This window comes from Lytechinus pictus, chromosome 2, assembly GCF_037042905.1.
Source record: "Lytechinus pictus isolate F3 Inbred chromosome 2, Lp3.0, whole genome shotgun sequence".
NCBI classification, from domain to species: domain Eukaryota; kingdom Metazoa; phylum Echinodermata; class Echinoidea; order Temnopleuroida; family Toxopneustidae; genus Lytechinus; species Lytechinus pictus.
This window is the reverse complement of record NC_087246.1, coordinates 28,577,365-28,596,427: the sequence shown is the minus strand read 5'-3', so window position 1 is coordinate 28,596,427 and position 19,063 is coordinate 28,577,365. Positions and strand designations below refer to the sequence as shown.

General features: G+C 35.2%; 2 protein-coding genes across 3 annotated transcripts in view; both read left to right on the top strand.

Moving 5' to 3' along the window:
- The first annotated feature begins 1,169 nt into the window (after window positions 1–1,169).
- Window positions 1,170–7,130, top strand: LOC135157847 (putative defense protein 3). 2 transcript variants are annotated; one of them, XM_064114897.1, is made up of 5 exons: window positions 1,170–1,240; window positions 1,629–1,824; window positions 3,831–4,065; window positions 5,254–5,315; window positions 5,873–7,130. In XM_064114897.1, the coding sequence occupies exons 2-5, from the start codon at window positions 1,635–1,637 to the stop codon at window positions 5,878–5,880; spliced, it is 495 nt and encodes a 164-aa protein (XP_063970967.1). In that variant the 5' UTR covers window positions 1,170–1,240; window positions 1,629–1,634; the 3' UTR covers window positions 5,881–7,130. The 2 variants fall into 2 exon arrangements, with proteins under 2 accessions (XP_063970967.1, XP_063970968.1); XM_064114898.1 differs by lacking the exon at window positions 1,170–1,240 and having other exon boundaries at window positions 1,551–1,824.
- Window positions 7,131–8,043: 913 nt separating this feature from the next.
- The window catches only part of LOC129282025 (uncharacterized), a 41,619-nt gene continuing 30,599 nt past the window's right edge, over window positions 8,044–19,063 (top strand). The window contains exons 1-4 of the mRNA XM_064114857.1: window positions 8,044–8,185; window positions 17,349–17,553; window positions 17,972–18,139; window positions 18,488–18,699. Coding sequence (XP_063970927.1) covers window positions 17,410–17,553; window positions 17,972–18,139; window positions 18,488–18,699 — 524 coding nt within the window. The 5' untranslated portion in view covers window positions 8,044–8,185; window positions 17,349–17,409. The remainder of the gene's footprint in view (window positions 8,186–17,348; window positions 17,554–17,971; window positions 18,140–18,487; window positions 18,700–19,063) is intronic.

The window sequence follows — 19,063 nt, the reverse complement described above, 5'->3', positions numbered from 1 at the left end:
CTAGTTTACTATTTTGGTTGATTTTGATATCTTTATATGTTTCTTGCAATCTAAAAGAATTAACTGCAAGATTTTCAGTAATGAATGTTAAATAGCCTAAATTCATTGTTATTTTACTCTATTATCATGGAATCATTTTATTGATTTTATCTTAATGTAATGTATATTTATTGTGTTTGAAATAAATGAATTTGGGTTTGAATTTGAACCTATTGATCTTGGGTCTTCGTAACGACCTATATTTTTATCAGTGTGTTAAATAGATATGACAAAATTTCATGGTAAGAGTAAGTACATATTTTTGTATGCATTTTGCCATCGTGATATGGAAAACGTTAATATAAATGTAATACAGTTATAACAATGCTTGTTGTTTTCGGATTATTTTACTTTTACTTGATTTTTCAACTCTGTATTGATAAATGATTGTAAATACTATATTTATTAAATGCATAAATTATATAAGATCAGGTAAATCATGCGATCACAAGTTTTTATAAATCTTGAATCTTTTCGCTTGAACGGATGGGAGATTGATGGATGGATGGATGCATGTCTCTCATCAACCATTTCAACCCCAAAAGGTGAATCAGACCAATAAAGCAAACTCCGATTTCGATGCCGCTCGGCAAGTGTGTAGTGCAGGTGAAAACCATGCAAAGTGACGATGGAATATGTGCATTTTAATGACCTCATTTGCACATTTCTTCTGATTGGTTCATAAGAACAAAGGTGAACATTTCAAATCCTTTCCCCTTGGCTTGTGAGTACACTGCAAAAACGCCAGTGTTAATTTAACACCAGCCTGGTATCTATATTTGAACACAACAGAGAAGTGTTGAAACGGTGAGCCGTTCAAACAACACCAGTTTGGATTCAAACCGATATTGTTTCAGATACGAGCTTGATATAGTCAAATGTATTCGATAGAATGAATCACTGCATTTTTTTATAAGAGGTCCTGGCATGATATTTCTTTTTCCACAAGGTATTCCGGTTCAAGTCGGTTTTATCTTGTTTTTCATTAAGGCCAGCATTTAAAAATTTATAATTTCATGTGTAATATCCTAAAGCGATATCGATCCATCAAAACAATAGGTAATGCAAACACATGCTATTGAAGGTTGACATAATCACACATTATCATAGATATAAAAGCAGACCAATCGGTTCATCTGAATTCAGATGACTGGGAATCAGACTCAACAACGTTGATCAAAGTTCGTCTTCATTTTCATAGGTGAGTAAATTGACAGAGAATGGGTCAATTTAATTAAATTTGATATAATATCAAATTTACAATAAAGTTTTTAAGCTAGTGATATCATTCGACTTGAATGGCTGATATCAAACTTGTTGTAGAAATTCTGCATTTGCTATTATAACAATTCCATACATGACCCAGGTTTCAATTTGGGTACTAAAAAAATTGCCTTATTTTGTGCAATAAAACTGATTGTAATTCAGCATTTCGGCTGCTATTTTCAGTATATTTGTGAAATATACAATTCAATAATAATAAAAAATATAATAACAATAATAAAATAATAATATAAACATTAATAATAACAATAATACTAAATAAATAATAACATAAAGCTGATAAATGATTGCATTCTAATTCAAAGCCCAACATGAAGATTGCAAGGACAGTAGCCTTCGTCTTCTTGGTTGCCATAGAGACCAGCGGATATCCCTTCGGCGCTCCTGTTTTAAAATGTGACACCATGGTGCCTGGTCACTCCGTGTTGCCACAGACCGAGGGTAGTCCTTATTCCATCACGACATCAAGTGATAAGTACCTACCTGGAGGGACCTTATCTGGTGGGTTACACTTTTCAAGCTTTTTATGGAGGGGGTATTATTATTTTTTTTTTTTGGGGGGAGCACGACACACGACATCGTTCGTCAACATAGCTCCATGCACTGACATCCATCCCATCTTTCTATCTCCCCCCCCCCACCCCGCTCCTTCCCCCCCCCCTCTCTCTCTCTCTTTCTTTGTCTATCTGCATGTTACTCACGATTTCCCCCATCTTCTTTGTTACAGCCAAATACTTCACAATCATTAAGCTGCTCGGTTAGACTTATGACCATTACAATGTAGAAGCGTAATCAAACGTACATGATTTAGTATTGATGATTTCTTCAATATCATTGTTATGCAATGAATTTACTTGCTTATTATTCATGTTTTTTTTTATCTGTTTACAATCATGTTTCTTACATGTATTTGTTGGACTGTTATGTTGTGTTACCCCTGCGTCTTGTTCGCTAAGAACGGTTATCCTTTATGGGTCTCTTATTAATTAATTTATTGCTTTACTAATATTTGATTTTTTTTTAATTAATAATTGATTAATTTGTATAAGTTAGTTGTGTGATTCATCAATAAAAAGGTGATTTATAGAAAGTAACTAGTGAATTTTTGTTTTACAAATGTGCCTATTGTGTTCAAAATATTCATATGAAAAAATAAACGTAAGAATTTGTGTGAGGATCTGCCATCAGTTGTAAACTGTATAACGAAGGAATACTTGATAAACCAATCACTATTCTGTTCCTTGAAAACGTTTGGCACATAGTGATTTTTTTTGCAGGAGTTTCTGCATTTGTTGTAAAGTCAAAATAAATTTACAATACGTAAACATAATCGTAGAATGATATTAAAGTTAATAGCAATGTGATAAATTTACAACAGAATAATAACAAAACTTATTCATAAATACATTTAATCGATTGATTGATTGATTTTATTCGTCAAGAATATCACAGGAGATTACAATGAAATTGAAGAATACCTTGACAGGATAGCCCATGAAAGCCGAAAGGCTTATTTCCAATGGGGTCCTATTGTTAGCATAAAACATTAATATATTGTAATAACAAAACTATAAACTACGCCAAGTACTGAAATATGGTTTTATAAAAATACAAAAAATGTATGCATAAGACGAAGTAATGAAAAAAATATGCAGTGGCAAACTATATAAGCAAAATAAATACTTGAGTAATAGTAGCCAAAAGGGAAAAGGGCTATGGAAACCAATTATATTGCTTAGGTCTAGAAGAAAAATCTGACTGTACAAATCATCAGTAAACATGGTAAAGGAGAAAGAAAAGAAATGGAGTGTGCGTGTGTGTGCAAGTGGGTGAAAGTGCAGGCGAGATATTTAAGAATACTTGGATGAAAATACTTTTTTAATGAAGCTTTGAAAGAAAAGATAGTGAGTTTAATATCATTAGGCAAATCATTCCAAATATTTGGGCAGTGATGTCTGATCGGTTTTGTGTGCTAATATTGTTTTCGGGTTTGTTATGTGAATGTTTGATGAGTGACGTGTATATAGATGAATGTTGCTATTGTATTATCTTTAAAGGGTGTAGGTATAGATTTGGTTGAGAATTTGTACATAATAATCTCATTTTGGCAAGTATGAATGTCGTAAATTTGTTTTAATATTCGATAAATAGGATCAGTATGTGCAAAAAAATGCGAGTGGGAACAAATGCGGAGTGCTTTCTTCTGGAGGCGCAGAATTGAGTATATTTTCGTTTTATTGCTATTAACCCCCACAATATATTGCAATATGATATATGAAAATAAAAGAATCGTACAGCATAAATAGTGATCTTTGGGAAAGACAATATTTCAGTTTAAATAATATGCCAATACCTCTGGTAACTAGTGTGCCAACATAACGAGTTGCTTATCATAAAAGTAAGCATACATTGTTGGAAGTCATGGACTCGAAATTCTCAAAGTCCCGAAAATATTCGGAAGGTGATTTGTTTTGTTTTTTGTGTGCAAACTTTATTAATTGTTACAGTCACTGTCACATCCACTGTTTCGTCGGGATTCAAAGGAATTCTGATGCAGATGCGTAGCAAGGACAGCGATGATGTCGTTGGTACATGGACAGTGCATACTGCTAATTTCAAAACCATATCGTGTGACGGGAACCCTGATGCCGTTACACATGCAAATGGGAATGATAAAGGGGCCACCAACACGTTCACGTGGAACGCACCACAAGATTCAAATCTTGGTGACGTTTACGTTGTGTAAGTGCAAATCAGGAAACTCATGAAGGCGGAAGAGAGAACAAAAGAATAGCAGGGGTGTATCAGACTAAACAAATTGAATATAAAGATGGATAGGCCTCCTCAAGGGAATGTAAAGGAAGGATTTGGGAAGAAAATTTGAAAAAAACTATGTTCCCTAACTTCTTTTCAAGCTGAACTCACCTCTTTTTCATTTTCAGCTTTGAAAAACAGTATAGAACTGATGATTTGATAAACAAATTTGCTGTGAAATGCCAATGTTTGAACCTAGCTTTGATCGTATCATAATAAACGTTTACACCAAACACGGGAGTACGCTAAAAACACATTTTTGAGTCATTACCTTTTAGTGACTTACACTGTAAGCCATGATTGCTTGGTTATTGCTAACATTTCTTAAAATACATTTCCGTTTATCTTTGAATCTTTTAATAGTTAATTTTATAATCAGAAAGTAGTGGGTATCTAGGATGGACGTAAAGGGGGTTTAGCTTAGATCATGAAGATGAATAAACAACAACAATGAACAAACCGCAGATTTTGAGTCGTAGACAAATTATAACTGTCTACACATGCATATGCAGACATCAGTAATAGATAGTGATAACTGATGAGTGATACCTTTATCAATTAAAATTGATATGGATATTGCCGTAATAAAATTCCATTCATCCTTGCATTATTTTCATTTTTCTTGAATTTGTGGGGGGCATAGGCGGCGGAAGCGGGGGGACGGGGGGGGGGACCTGTCCCCCCCCTAAATTTGAGGTGGGGGGGGGACAGTCCCCCCTAAATTTTTTGTTGATTTTTTTTTTGCTTGTCAATTTTGTTTCCTCCGCCCCCCCCCCCCCCCTTGAATTCACGTGGGCTCCCCCTGAAATGTTTGTGGTCCCCCCTAAAATTTAGGTTGATGACTTTTTTTTTTTTTTTTGCTTGTCAAAAATTTCCGCGATCCCCTCCTAAAATTTAGGTTGATAACCTTTTTTGGGGGGCTTGTCAATTTTTTTCCCTCTGTCCATCCAAAAATTTCAGGTGGGCCACCCCTAATTTTTTTGGCTTCCGCCGCCAATGGGGGGGGGTAATGAATGTCATTCCAGCGACAAAAAAAATTAAGCACCGTTCGTGCCGGTGAATATTCATGCATTTGTTTTAAGGAGTTATTTGGAGAATGTACTTGTTACCTTTTAGGGCGACGTTTGTGAAATATTTCTCAACGTTCTGGGTCAAGCAGACTTCTTCTTATATCGGAGGTAAGACATTCCATGTCATTATTATGTATCTCATAAGTAAATACTCTGGGTCAAACATCCCTCTTCTTACATCGTAGGTGAGACATTCAGGGTCATGTACTAGTATAAGAGTACGGAATACCTCTTCTAAAATCGTTGAGTTGTTATCATGGTTATAATTATGTCAAGCTAATCTCTATTTCATCGTAGTCATGGCGTTTATGGGTCTCTCCTTATATCGTATTTACGATGTTATGGGTCAAGCTAATCTTATATCCCAGTTAAGACGTTATGAGTCAAGCAAATCTCTTCTTATACATGTATTTGTCGTAGTTTAGACATTGTAGCTCAAGGAGATATCTAATGATATCTAAACCAATGGCCAGTACTCTATTTCCGTAACCGTATATATAGAAAAAAAAAAATTTGCTCTGTATTACCATACATACACTTCTAAAGCACTTTTTCATGATTTCTTGACACAGGTGTTTAGTTATTTCTTTTTCAGTCAGAATTTTTCCATTAAGCAAAAAATCCGATCATCATGATTTTTCCCATTTCTTTCATTTCCTTTTCAGCTAATTAACACCGGGGAATCCTCGAATATAATGAGCACAGAAGACACACTCGAGGCAATTCAACCTTATTGCACTCAATTGTGTTTTTGATTATTTGCGTTCTTTACAGAATTTTACTTAAGTTCTGATAATCATGTTTATATTAATTTCAACTTACTTCAGAGATTTCTTGATCTAAATAGACATACACAGGGGAGATTCAATGTTACAAGGGGAAGACAATTAAGGAGAAGGGGGAAGGTGACATTATTTTCCTTTTCTCAATTTAATAATATTGAATTGAATTGGCTTATTAAAAAATGAAACAGGTGGCTCACAGGCTCAAAATGTTCAATTTACAAAAAAATGAAAGAAATAGTATTAGTGTGCAAAGGTAAGACACATATAATGGGTTAATTTAACATAGATAAAATGCCAACTGCGACTGATAAAATAATATAATTCATTAGTTTCTACTATTTTTTACTTCAAATACAGAAGCAAATGGTCAAAAAGATAAATATAAAAAAATAAGAGAAAATAAATGGTTTATTAAGGTCAATATGCCAAATGTGATTGAATTAATTAAAAACATGTCATGGTTGTATAGAGCACATTACTTTGAGTGAATTAGAAACATTGATATAAATTGAAAATAAGTTAAAAAATAATGTCAAAAGAAACGGCAATTTTCAATGTGAAATGCATCAAGAGTATGTATGTTTAAGGAAATTTGATGAAGAAACAGTTGATACCCTAGAGATATTACACATTATTTTGTAGATAAGCTAGATTGAATAAAATGTAATACTTAAGTTATTCAATGATTACAAAAGTCTGTAGAATGTCCTATCATTAGGTCTTAAACCCCCCCCCCCCCCCGGTCTAATTTTTTTATAGTATATAGCGCTTCTAGAGATACGCATCTTGTTCTCGATCTCTCAAAAACATACTTAAAATCACTGGCTGATCCAGGGGATGGAGGGGCACAGTCGGCCCTTGCCGCACCCCCCCCCCCCCTTGAAAGCGAGGACCTTTTTTCCTCGGGAAATTCTGTCCCCCTCCCCCTTTTGAAAAATCCTGGATCCGCCCCTGCTTTATAAAATGTTCCATTTTAGGGCCGGAATATCAACTATCACAGGATTTTTTTCACGGTTTACTTTATTCATTCAACGGTTTAATTACTACATTCAAATTAACTTATTGAATAGCTTTGATTTTTTTTAAAAGATTGTAAGTGCAACTTTTCATGGAAATAAAGTTGAATACTTAAACTACATACACAGAGCATCATTGTCTTAATATTTAACCTCTTAAAAAGGTTGGGCAAAAAAGACCAAATTTTAACCATCACTGGGCAACATACTTGCCACACAACAGTAGGAATTGGTTAAAATCTGTCCAAATTGGGTAATAAAAACTAATATTTGGGTAATAGACTTGCTCAATTAGATAATAATAGCCCAGAATATATATATTTTTTACTAACATACATTTCCCAACACAGTGGATAGTATTTTGCCCAACATTTCAAGTGTGTACATAACGATTTTTATTGATCTGGATAAGAGCTGTCAAATATGTAATCGGTTCTTATAATACTGTGGAATGATGACATGTTGTGCATTTATCATAGCACTTATCAATGATTTTTGACGCTTGTTTAAAGAGGCGACCTATTTCAATATGGAACAAAAGTAGTTTTGCTAACTGATATGATTGTCTGTAGTGGTTATACAATCGATATTATAATGGGTGTGGTGTTATAGTGAGTCGGTGCATTTGAAAGACTGTAGGATATATTGCCTCCCTCCCCCCCCCCCAAAAAAAAAGTAAATAAATGAATTGATAAATATATAAATAAAAATCTATACTGTCTAGATATATTACTATTTATACACTATACAAATATATTTATTTTCATGCAAACTATGTTGTCTGTTGATTATATTATGGATCTTGATTACTACAATTCACTACAATATGCTTGCCATTTAGGCCCGGGATATATAGGCCCTATATTGAACAATTTTTATTGTCATGCAACTTCACTTGTATCTCAATTTTGTTATTTCTACTAGAATTTCGAGTTTCGACTAGTTCATGTGATGGAAATAGTCAAACGTCATTTAAAAAAAAATAATAAATCCGGGAATTAAATCCCAAGAGACGGTCATTCCTGTTTACCTGTAAGTTGTACCCCCCCCCCCCCCCCCCCCATCCGCGGTTACCGGAATCTACTTTTTGCGGAGCCACGGAAACGAACGACGCTTTTGACGTAGGCCTAGCTCCGATTCCGAATGTTACACTCAGATAAGAGGGGAAGTTTATTAGGTGAGTTTTTTTTTTTGTATTTTGGACTAATGAATTTCAGTAATGTATAATTTTAGTTTTTTTTTTACCAAGACTAGCTACACCACTTTCAAACAAAGTCTAGCCTACATTCACTGTATTGTTGAAAAACATCAAAACCAACTTAAATTCAGGCTGAACAAACATAAAATTGTATTAGTGGGACTGCAATTTGGGACTAATCTAGATGATCTTACCTTGGAGTGGACCAAACTCAAAGCTTTGTATGTAATCTGAATAACTAATCTGACTGTATGATGAAGGGGCCCTATATCTGCGCACCTTATAATTAGGTGGTCTGTCTATGACAGATCACCTCTTAATTTCGTCAGAATTTTCTTTCTTTCTTTCTTTCTTTATTTATTTATTTATTTTTCGCACCTATGTTTGTCGCCAAGTTTTCTCCGAATCGGCTAGATCAATTTTGCTGAATTTTTGTCATGTATAGAGTCCATCATAGAGACGGCATACGTAGCTTTTCAAGGTCACCTGGTCATGATGACGTCAGCTACCCGCCATTTTGTAAAATTATTAATTTGATCATATCTACATAACTGATAATCGATCACTCCTAGTAATAGTATACCCAGTTGTTGTGTGTCCGGACGATCAATTTAGAAAATCATTTGGAAAAATTTACAAGTGAAGTTTCATCAAATGTTATTACAAAATGTTAGGAAATATTATAGAGAACAAAATAGAAGATGATTACAACTATCGAATTCATATTTTTAGTGCAATCCAAAGACAAAAAAGAAGGCCGAAAAAATATAAACTGTCCGGACACCCGATCCCCCATCCTACCAATGAGGTCCAAACATTAACATGTATGGACCTCATAGGCGACAATGCGTTAAAAACAGGTTAGAACTTCTAAACGTACTGTTTCCTGCACCCAAGTATGATATTACTCCCAAAATATGAGTTTTGTCCTCGTTTGTTTATCATTTATTAAAAGATTGCCCATTAAATATATTCCTATTCCTAATTTGAATTTAATAAAATAAAGGGAAACTTACATTTGAGTCATTTTTCGTTCTTTTTTTGGCAGTCAGTCCGGTCACCGTCGAGTGCGATCAAAGCGGTATCAAGCTGATTTTCAGATCACGTGATACGTGTGGTCATCACCTGATCAATCGACTATCCTTTTTTAAAGACCGCAACAATTATAAATTTTATAATAAAATATATATAGAATGAATAATTGCATGATATTATATATATTTCTACAATTAAAAATATTTTGTGATATGAATTTAATATTTGACGTAAAAATCGCTATTTAACAAAATATTTATTAAAAATAAAAAATCAAACAAAATAAAAACGCCTTGGACACAGTGCAAAAAACCTAACAATTTGGCCGCGTTCTTAACAACTATCGTAAAGGGCGCTCTATTTATAAATAAAGTTGCATATGTAGCTGTCTACCGCGACAGGAACAGCCGCAGAATTGAAGCCAGAAGCGTGGGAAATTGCCAGAAAATTCAAGAAAAGAACCGGTGAGTACCGATTTAACAGTACTAATTTATTAAGTAACATTTATTGAATCATTACAAGATTTATTTTTTAGTAAAACAAAGCTTAGTTCTAAGCTAGGGCGGCCCAAATGCGCGTGAGTGGAGTCCCAGTTTATTAGCACGGGTAAGTATTGGGGTGTCGCCTAGAGTGATAATCGATAGTCAATCATATTCACATCAAATAAACTTTAGGTCAAAGGTCGTCTGTCAATGTCATCAAAGGTCATGACGCGCGCGTCAAAGCTAAAAAAAATCTCCAAATGGCCCATAATTTTTTTTGGGGTACGTTTCAGGTCATTTTAAGCATTTCAAGATTTTTTAAGCATTTCAAGCATTTCAAGTTTTCGTGCGTAACGGCGTTACGTAGCATAAATTCGCTGTTTTTTCTATGAGTATCTATTATTGATATAATTCTGATCAAATTGATACCTCGATAAGCTCTTTACGATCATTAATGATGGAATGAGCACCCATTAAAGTTTGCAGCACACGTGCGCGCGAGCTCTTTCCATAGGCTCTATATGGGCAAAAACATGCCTATTAAAAATTCACTGTAGCTCTTCAGAACAAACGAGGACCCCCAATTTTTTTTCATATTTCGATAGAATATGAATCATACATATGATTTCATGTCTCATTTGACCCTAACGTATATTATGACGTCATCAAAATGGCGTCGGAAGTCAAAATATCCATTTTGCGTGTTATGACGTCATTATAATTATGCAAATTTGGCTCTAACTCCGTGAATATTGATCAAATTTCGCCCAATTTTTTATATGTTGTAGCTTAGGTCTTACTCTTTCTGAATTATTCCCTTTATTTTTCATTTTAATAACGAATCATCCTCAAAAATTGCAAATAATAAAGGCATGTCATTTTTACTCATTTTGCGTGTAATCTCTATGGGACATGACTTTTTCTCAAAACTAGATTCTACATTCCTTTATTTCGTGAGTCATATCTCCATTTTTTCTTGTCAGTTATCCCTGAGCTCTTAGTATGTGGTAGCTGAGATTCTAAGCTTTCGGAAGTGTTGCCTTTATTTTTCGATCAGATGCCGGGATCATGCCCGTATTTCACTTGCAAAATTGGATTTGAGATTCTCGTATTTTCCTTACGTGTAAAGTCTATGGGAAATATTCTAGCTCAATCGGTTAGGCGTCAGACTTGCATCTCATTCAATCATGCGGGCAGGGGTTCGAGTCCGCGGTTGAACATGATTATCATTTTTTTTTTCTTTCTTTACTTGTGCACGATCAATTATAAGAATTCTGATAAATAATAGTTAAAATATTGCAAAATAAAACAGATTATAATTACTTTTTTGATATCTAATCATATCCGTCTATCTATCCGCTGTCTATGTTAAAATCTATCTATCTGTCTGTCTATCTATCTACCTGACATGACATATCTATCTATCTCTCTATCTAATATATATCTATCTGTTTGAATATGTCTCTCTCTCTCTCTCACTCTATCTATCTATCCATACGTCTGTCTGTCTATATTGTAGACCTACAGTATATCTATCTATCTGTCTATCTATCGATCTCTCTCTCTCTCTGTCTAATATATATATATCTATCTGTTTAAATATGTCTATCTATGTATCGATCCATCTATCTATCTATTTCTCTAATATATATCTATCTGTTTGAAAATGTCTATCTTTCTATATCAATCTATTTGTCTGTCTCTCGCTCTTTCTCTATCTCTATATCTGTCTGTCTATCTATATCTATCTATCTACCTACATGATATATTTATCTAACTATCTATCTTTCTTTCTATCTCTCTATCTGTATGTCTGTCTCTCTATCTATCTATTTTCTATCTAGCTATGTTCTATTTATCTATCGTATATCTATCTGTTTGAATTTGTCTATCTGTCTATCGATCCATTTATCTTTCAATTTAATATATATTTATGTGTTTCATTTACTATGTATGTTTATCTATCTTTCTTATGTGTTTCTGTTTAAATATGTATGTCTATCTGACTGTATATTTATCTTTCAATCTTATATCTACTCATTTGTTAAATAATTATGTATGTTTATCTACTAGTATTTGTCTGTCTACGACAGACCACCTAATTCGTCCGCATGACGAATTAAAATCTAGTTTAGATTAATATTAATCATGAGGACATGATTTTTCGGTATTTGAGAAAATTTAGTTAATAATGTTCCTTATAATATAAGTTATATTCTTGAGTAAGTGTGCCAAATCAAAAATCTCATATTTGAGAGAAATATTTCTTAGTTTTTATATAGATCTAGATCTAGGGCCTAAACCGTTCTTGAAAGACTGAACAAAGAAAAACTTGCTCCATAGGTCTAGATCTACTCTACGCCCTAGGCTATTCACTTTAAAGTTGAATTAAGAAGGGGGTGAGTTTCCATAAATATAGGTTCTACACACAATATATAGTATATATAAGTTGTTCAAACAGATAGCATGTCACAAAAATCCTCTGCCTTCTCGATATTTTGCTTTGAAAGTCTATGAAATTAGCCACCTGTCAGAGCCCGAGAGACGAGTGTACAGAAAAGCCACTCGGAGTGTGACGTCACCGGGGGGAATTTAGTATAAGAGGTGCCTGAATGTCATACAGAAATGCTATGCAGAGAGAGAAAGATATTTTACAATTTTTTTTCAAAGCAACTCAAATCAAACAAATAGGACTGATATGTACAAATCTTTACTTTCCCTGTATAAAAAACAGTATGAATAACCATCATGAACTCTTCAATCATGATGTAAGATAGCAAACAGTGAGTTATTGAATGATATTTTCACTATTTCTCATTTATTTTATCACGATGTTCAATCAAGTGAATAGCTGGAAAGTAATTCCGGCGGCTAGCTCAGCTCTCGCTCAGCGCGCGCTGAACGCATAATACTAGTAGACACAACACCCAGGCATTGAGTGTACTGTTATGGTCTGGTACGTCGACTTAGTTCATGGCCGTGCAGCGATCCCCTGGCGTTTTTTCTTCTTTTCTTTTGTCTTTGACTCCACTTTTATATCCTCTGGATCATTTCCACTCATAGCTCATTCCACAGAACAATCTTGAACCAAACGTATTATTCTTTCTCGGCCTTCTGAGTTGTTTTCTATATTTAATTACGCTATAGGGGTCACCGTCACACATACAAACGCAATTCGCAAGTGAGTTGAAGACAGAGGGATATTATAGTAATTAGTATACATATCTATGGTTGAAGACAACAAGAAAGGTATGCGGTACGGTAGCTCGACAGCTAGCTGCGCCGGAGCGGGCGGCCGGTCGGCACAAAGCAATTCCGCAACCAACTGTGTTTTTTTGCAAGAGCCGCGTCACACGCGGATAAATATGTCATAATAACACGTCTGCTACGTTATCGACTGGTGAGAAGATCTCGATCAAATTTCATATTATTCACCTTGAAATTATTCCTTTAGGGTCTATGGTATCATTCTGAGGGAATTTACATATTTGGAATAATAGTACGGCCACAAATATTTTAATCATTTCCTCTTTGCAAGCTCTATGGCTCGCAGATACAACTTCAACTGCAGTTATTCCATATGAAGGCGTAAGTGCATAGTACACAAAGCGGCACTGCCTTGTTTTACTACACCGAGACCGAATACCCCCGGTGACGTCACACTCAAAGAACACCCGTCTCGGTAGGCATTGCAGGAGCGAACTCAGGGGAAATGGGTAGGGATAAATCGTTCAAATTCACTATTTTGAAAAAAGAAAATGGGGGGTCGAATCACCTCTTAGTGTTTGGGGGGTTGTAAGGTTGCTATTAATGTAAATATCTCAATATTTGGAATCGTCTTCTTAATTCAACTTTAACAAAGTTATGACGTAGCTTCGATAAGCAATGTTACAAAATGCCGTTTTGAAGAACAATTTATAGATAAAAATTATTATTTAACAAATAGGGTCCTAATAAAAATTTGAAACTTGATTATAAATAATTTTTATAATCAAGTTTCATATTTGATTATTTGTTAAATGAAAATTTTTATCTATAAATAGTTCTTCGAAACGGCATTTTGTAACTCGCTTATTGAAGCTACATAATAACAAAGCGGTTCAAGGGTCAAGCCTATTGTATTTGCGGTGTTTACGAATGGACAGAGGGATCTACACGAGATCGGTCTGGTCAAAAACTCTCATTTTTCATATTTATACTAACAATATTTTAATCCCTTCATACGCATTAGGTGAATGAAGGTTCATAGATAAAATAAAATAAATAAAATCAAGACAGAAACAAACCGATTTCACCCTCTAAATATGGATTTCCTTGGGAAATCCATCCTTGTATTCAAGTCTCGCTTATGCTTATTTCAAGGCTCCGTCATGAAAAAGTATATAATTTTAGAATATAATCACAGAGTCCTCAAGGCTAAGTTGGCTCCAAGTGTTCTTGCATATTTTGAGTGGTTCATTTAGTTATGTTTAGAGTATCTTTAGAGGTATCTTCACATTTTCTGGCAGCTGGCAGTTGATGGTCTATCAATGTGACATGTTTCCACAGCTCCTACGGGAAGCTAAACACACTCCCAGGGCAGTATTATACTGCCCTGGCTTTAAATAAATAGGCTTTATAATAAAGCCTTTTTTGGCCACTAGCCTACAGTAAACAAATATATCAGGCTTTGAGAAAATATAGTGGAATTATTTATCCGAGGTTGGTCTAGCAATGACTATTTTTCCAGAAGGGCGAAGCCCCAAGGGAAATATAGTAGCTTTGCCAGTCCAACCGAGGATTAATCATTCCCACTATTATATGCGCTGAGCTTGCAGAGCCCGGTTACTTGCGTTAAATTATCTACTTTTCCCCAAGCCACTGCGCTCAGCAGAACGCGGATTAGTGCCTGTGTCAAAGCATATTAAACAGGACTTTCCTGGGAGAGACAGCTCGCTGACCGGTGCGCCCGAGAGTTTACCTAAATTTCCAGTTTTCTGAAATAATGACAGAATATTGGAATAGCGATAAATATATCGAGGTCTGACCAGTAGCGTACCTAGGATTTTCCACAGGAGGGGGGGGGGGGGGGCAAAACCGTCCGCCAAAAAAATTTGACAAGCCAAAAAAAAAAAAAAAAAGGTCTTCAATCACAAATAAAGGATTTCGTACCAGAAAAAAAAATTGGCAAGCAAAAAAAAAAGGTCTTCAAGCTCGTCAGGGGGGGCAGGGATACGTCCTTTGCATGGGTTGTGGCTCGTCAGGGGGGGCAGACTGCCCCCCCCCCCCCCCGTAGGTACGCTAGTGGGTCTGACGTCACGCAACATTGTAGTTGAAATATATTTGGTCACATGATGCTATTTGAATCGATCACTATTGAGGGCAGTTAGGCCCACTCAAAGGCCCATTTTCTCCACATTCATGGTACAATGACAGAAAATTTTTTGGCTCATTTATCTGAGGTGATTTGGAGGAATTTTCACAAAGGGCCGAGATAATCCAAAATATTACATATACCAGGAATTTTCTTCCAAGATGACAAACTTCTACCCATGGTTTGTGCTCCTGAGAATGACAGCACCGAGACCCCTCTTTGACACATTCCAATTAGGGCAGAGTGTTGATGAAATTAGCATCCACCGGATTTACAACTTTACACACGCACCTGCAGATGTAGACAAAGCTGTCCAGACCATTCTAATTTAGCACAGTTATGCCCTTTAAATGGGATTCAGGGACTGATGACCTTCCAATTCATGGCTTCTGAAGACAGGCCAGGTCCAAGCAGTCCAAGGGATATGACAAAGGTGTAGCACACATTTATGCCAGACAGCTTTGAAGAAGTTGAATCTGAAGATTCTGATTATTTGACTCCTGCACCAAAAAAAGAGGAAAGAAAAGTCTCTAGTAAAGGTTAAAAATATTGTATGTCCCCTAAAAATCTGAGTTTGAGTGATTCTTATTTCAAGTAGATCACCCATGCTCCTGTTCAGTCGCCAAACCCTGGAAAATTAAAGGGATGGTCCGGGCTGAAAGTATTTATAGCTTAATAAATAGAGTAGAATTCACTGAGCAAAATGTCGAAAATTTCATCAAAATCGGATAACAAATAACAAAGTTATTGAATTGTAAAGTTTAGCAATATTTTGTGAAAACAGTCTTCATGAATATTCATTCAGTGGGCTGATGATGTCACATCTCCACTTTTTCTTTTGTATTTTATTATATGAAATAAGGTTTATTCAAATTTTTTCTTTCAAGAACTAGAAAAATTGAATCGACAACTGATTTAGTGCATTAGATATTTATTGCTACAACCTATTTCATTATAAGGGAGACATATTATTCAAACAAGTATGATATAATGAAGAAATTATTATTTTATGTAATAACATAAGAAAACGGAAAGTGGGTATGTGACATCAGCCTACCTAATAAATATTCATGACGACTGTTTTCACAAAATGTTTATTATTTGTTATCTGATTTTGATGAAATTTTTGGCATTTTGCTCAGTGAATTCTACTCCATGTATTAAGATATAAATATTTTCAGCCCAGACCATCCCTTTAAGGCCCATAAAGTGTATATAAACTATTGAACATAATAATGAATAGGAACATGTGTTACTTTATGATTTGAAACTACATAGTTTGGGATATCTGAGAGACATGCTTCAATTACCAGGAGCCAAGAATAAAAAAGTAGGTTAGCCTTTTAACAGTTTATTTTGTATAATAGTTTATTTTGAATAATAAATAAAAAACTTAAACCAGTAAAGTTCGGCAACACAATCTAAGAAAATGCCCCCTTCCTACAAAAAGAATAAACTGACTTTTACATCCACTCTCTAGATGAACGTTTGGTGAAGACAGGTGAAAAAACACAAGCATACATACCACCAGGTTGTTATTATTAGACTAAGAAAAAAAAAGGATTTTCGATGTTCTATCATCTAACTTGGTAAGTACATTCTGATTGACCAATAAATCATTGCAGCTACTGTATATAGCCTCTATGCCTACATTCATTCACACGCTCATGATTTTGTCACTTAATATAATTTAAGTATATTGCTTTGTTCCAAATTATTATAAGGCGAGATCGTATGTAAAATCATCTCGTACTTTTCACATGAATAGTGTTTAAGTTACGGCCATGTGTCTTGACTTTCTGTCTCAGCAATGTATTTCTCATCATCCATTACTTTGTTTTTGTTTTTGCTCTTTTAGTTATTAAAGTGAAATGACGTTGTGATCGCATTTCAAACCTGGGGGTGTTTCACAAAGATTTATGTATGACTTAGAGTCGCACTTAAATGCTGACGCATACACGATATAAAATGCACGATCTTATTGATCCATACGCAGTAGTCATATCCTTTTGGTATCATATGATCTGACCAATGTGGTCATGCCTTTTATACCGCACGCAACTAGGATTTTAAGTGCGACTCTAAGTCATACTTTAACTCTTTGTAAAACACCCCCGGTCTGATATCTGTGGAGGATGTACAGTATATCTTTTTATCTGCGAACAATCTACACATGAAAAAATACCTAAAGACATTTGTCACCAAGTTGATTACTTTATCAACTATATCATCTTGCTTTTCTTTTATTTTGATCATCATACATGTACTGTAGCATGATGTAACATCGATTGAAGAATGTCAGTGCCTTTAACAACTCACCCCACAACTCCATAATGTCAAGCAACCCCTCCCGTGCTCCTACCAGGGCCCAGTCGGGACCTAGAGATGGAGCTACGAGCACAAGACCACCAAGTATGGCTTCAAGGTCTAGACAGTCTAGTCTTCATCGTGGTCAAAGTTTCAGGGGTAACAAAAAGGTTTGTATGACCTTTGAAATAATAATTGTGCCCTCCATGTAGGAGAAGAAATTAATCTTGTAATATGCATTGTGAGATGTATATAATCTGGGTCTACTCTAATCAGTAAGAATTTATTGTAAGATTGATTGTATCTCCTTATGTTGGGGGTTGATTTAACTTCAGCAATAAAGGATTGATAAACTGATCAAGATAAATTGATTGATTATATTTTCTCTAGAGATCATATTGTTAATTTTTTTGTTCTTATAAGTAAACCATGCAATCACAACCCCTAAAGTAATTGTGGAAAGATTAAATCATATTTTTATTTTCTTTGATATCATAGAAAACTTGTAAAGGCAGAATAATTTCAAAAAAGAGATTTAGAGTACATTTTAGCTATAGATAAATTTTCTGTTATGGTTTCTTGGAATAGGCTCATTATCGGCCGATGGTCACCGTAGCGCCACGTCGTTCTGAAAGCAGGAGCACCAGAGCGTCAACGGCCGAGCCTCGTGGACCCAGCCAAAGAGACACACTTCATCAAGATCAGCTGAGTACTATTGATGAAGACCGATCAGACTCCAATTCAATCATCACAGCAGTGAGTATCGAGGAGAATGGAAAAGAGGAGTTGATCAAGGATTATTTCCCTCATACATGTAGTTCTTTTAAATTACCTCCTCAAGCCAAAATTCAGTATGTCAGTATTGCCCTCTGCAAAATTCTTATGTAAATTATTATAAATAGTAGTACAGTGAAGTAAAGCAAAGTATGGATTACCAAATTGAAAAATTCACAGGGCTATCTTTTGTCTCACCTGCATTGCAGAACCAAGACATTTGGAGCCACTTTTCCTACGGTGGCAAGCCAATTCTTCAATATTTTACCAAGCTGCAGCGAACCTTTATTAATTTGTCGAGTATGCATTTTTGTGTTGTTTTTTTTTCAGTTGACCAGTGACATTCCGAAGCCTCGCTACACCTACAACCCTCCTGTAGATAACATGGCAGCCAGTGAGATGAACATCGTTACACAGTATCTAGATGATGCCTTTGTCAATGCTCACATGCTCTCTCTCTGCCAAGGTTTACTTACAAACCCAAACTTACCGTACAACCCTTACCCGGCGTTCCTCCTTCGGCTGAGACACCTTGCTGAAGCGTAAGTCCCTCTTTGTCTCATGTTCCAAGAGATCTAAATCAATATGAGTATTGAATGTAATATGGTCTGAATGGTTTATTGTAAAGCGAAAGAATGATTAAAAACAACATGCACTGTGGTGTCTCATAGAGGTGTTAAATGAGTTACAAATGGCAGTAAACACAACTGTTCTTTGGTGCTATTTAGATTCTCAATCATTTTGACTCCCTTTTTAAGCTGAAGCTAAAATCTTACCTTTATCATTTGCAGTTCGTGTTGTTGATGAGTGAATTGATGTAGAGTGTATAAATAGGGTTGCAGAGCATTCAGTCTTACTATGTTAAAACAGTGAGAAACTGGGGTTACCACCCCTAGAATACATGTA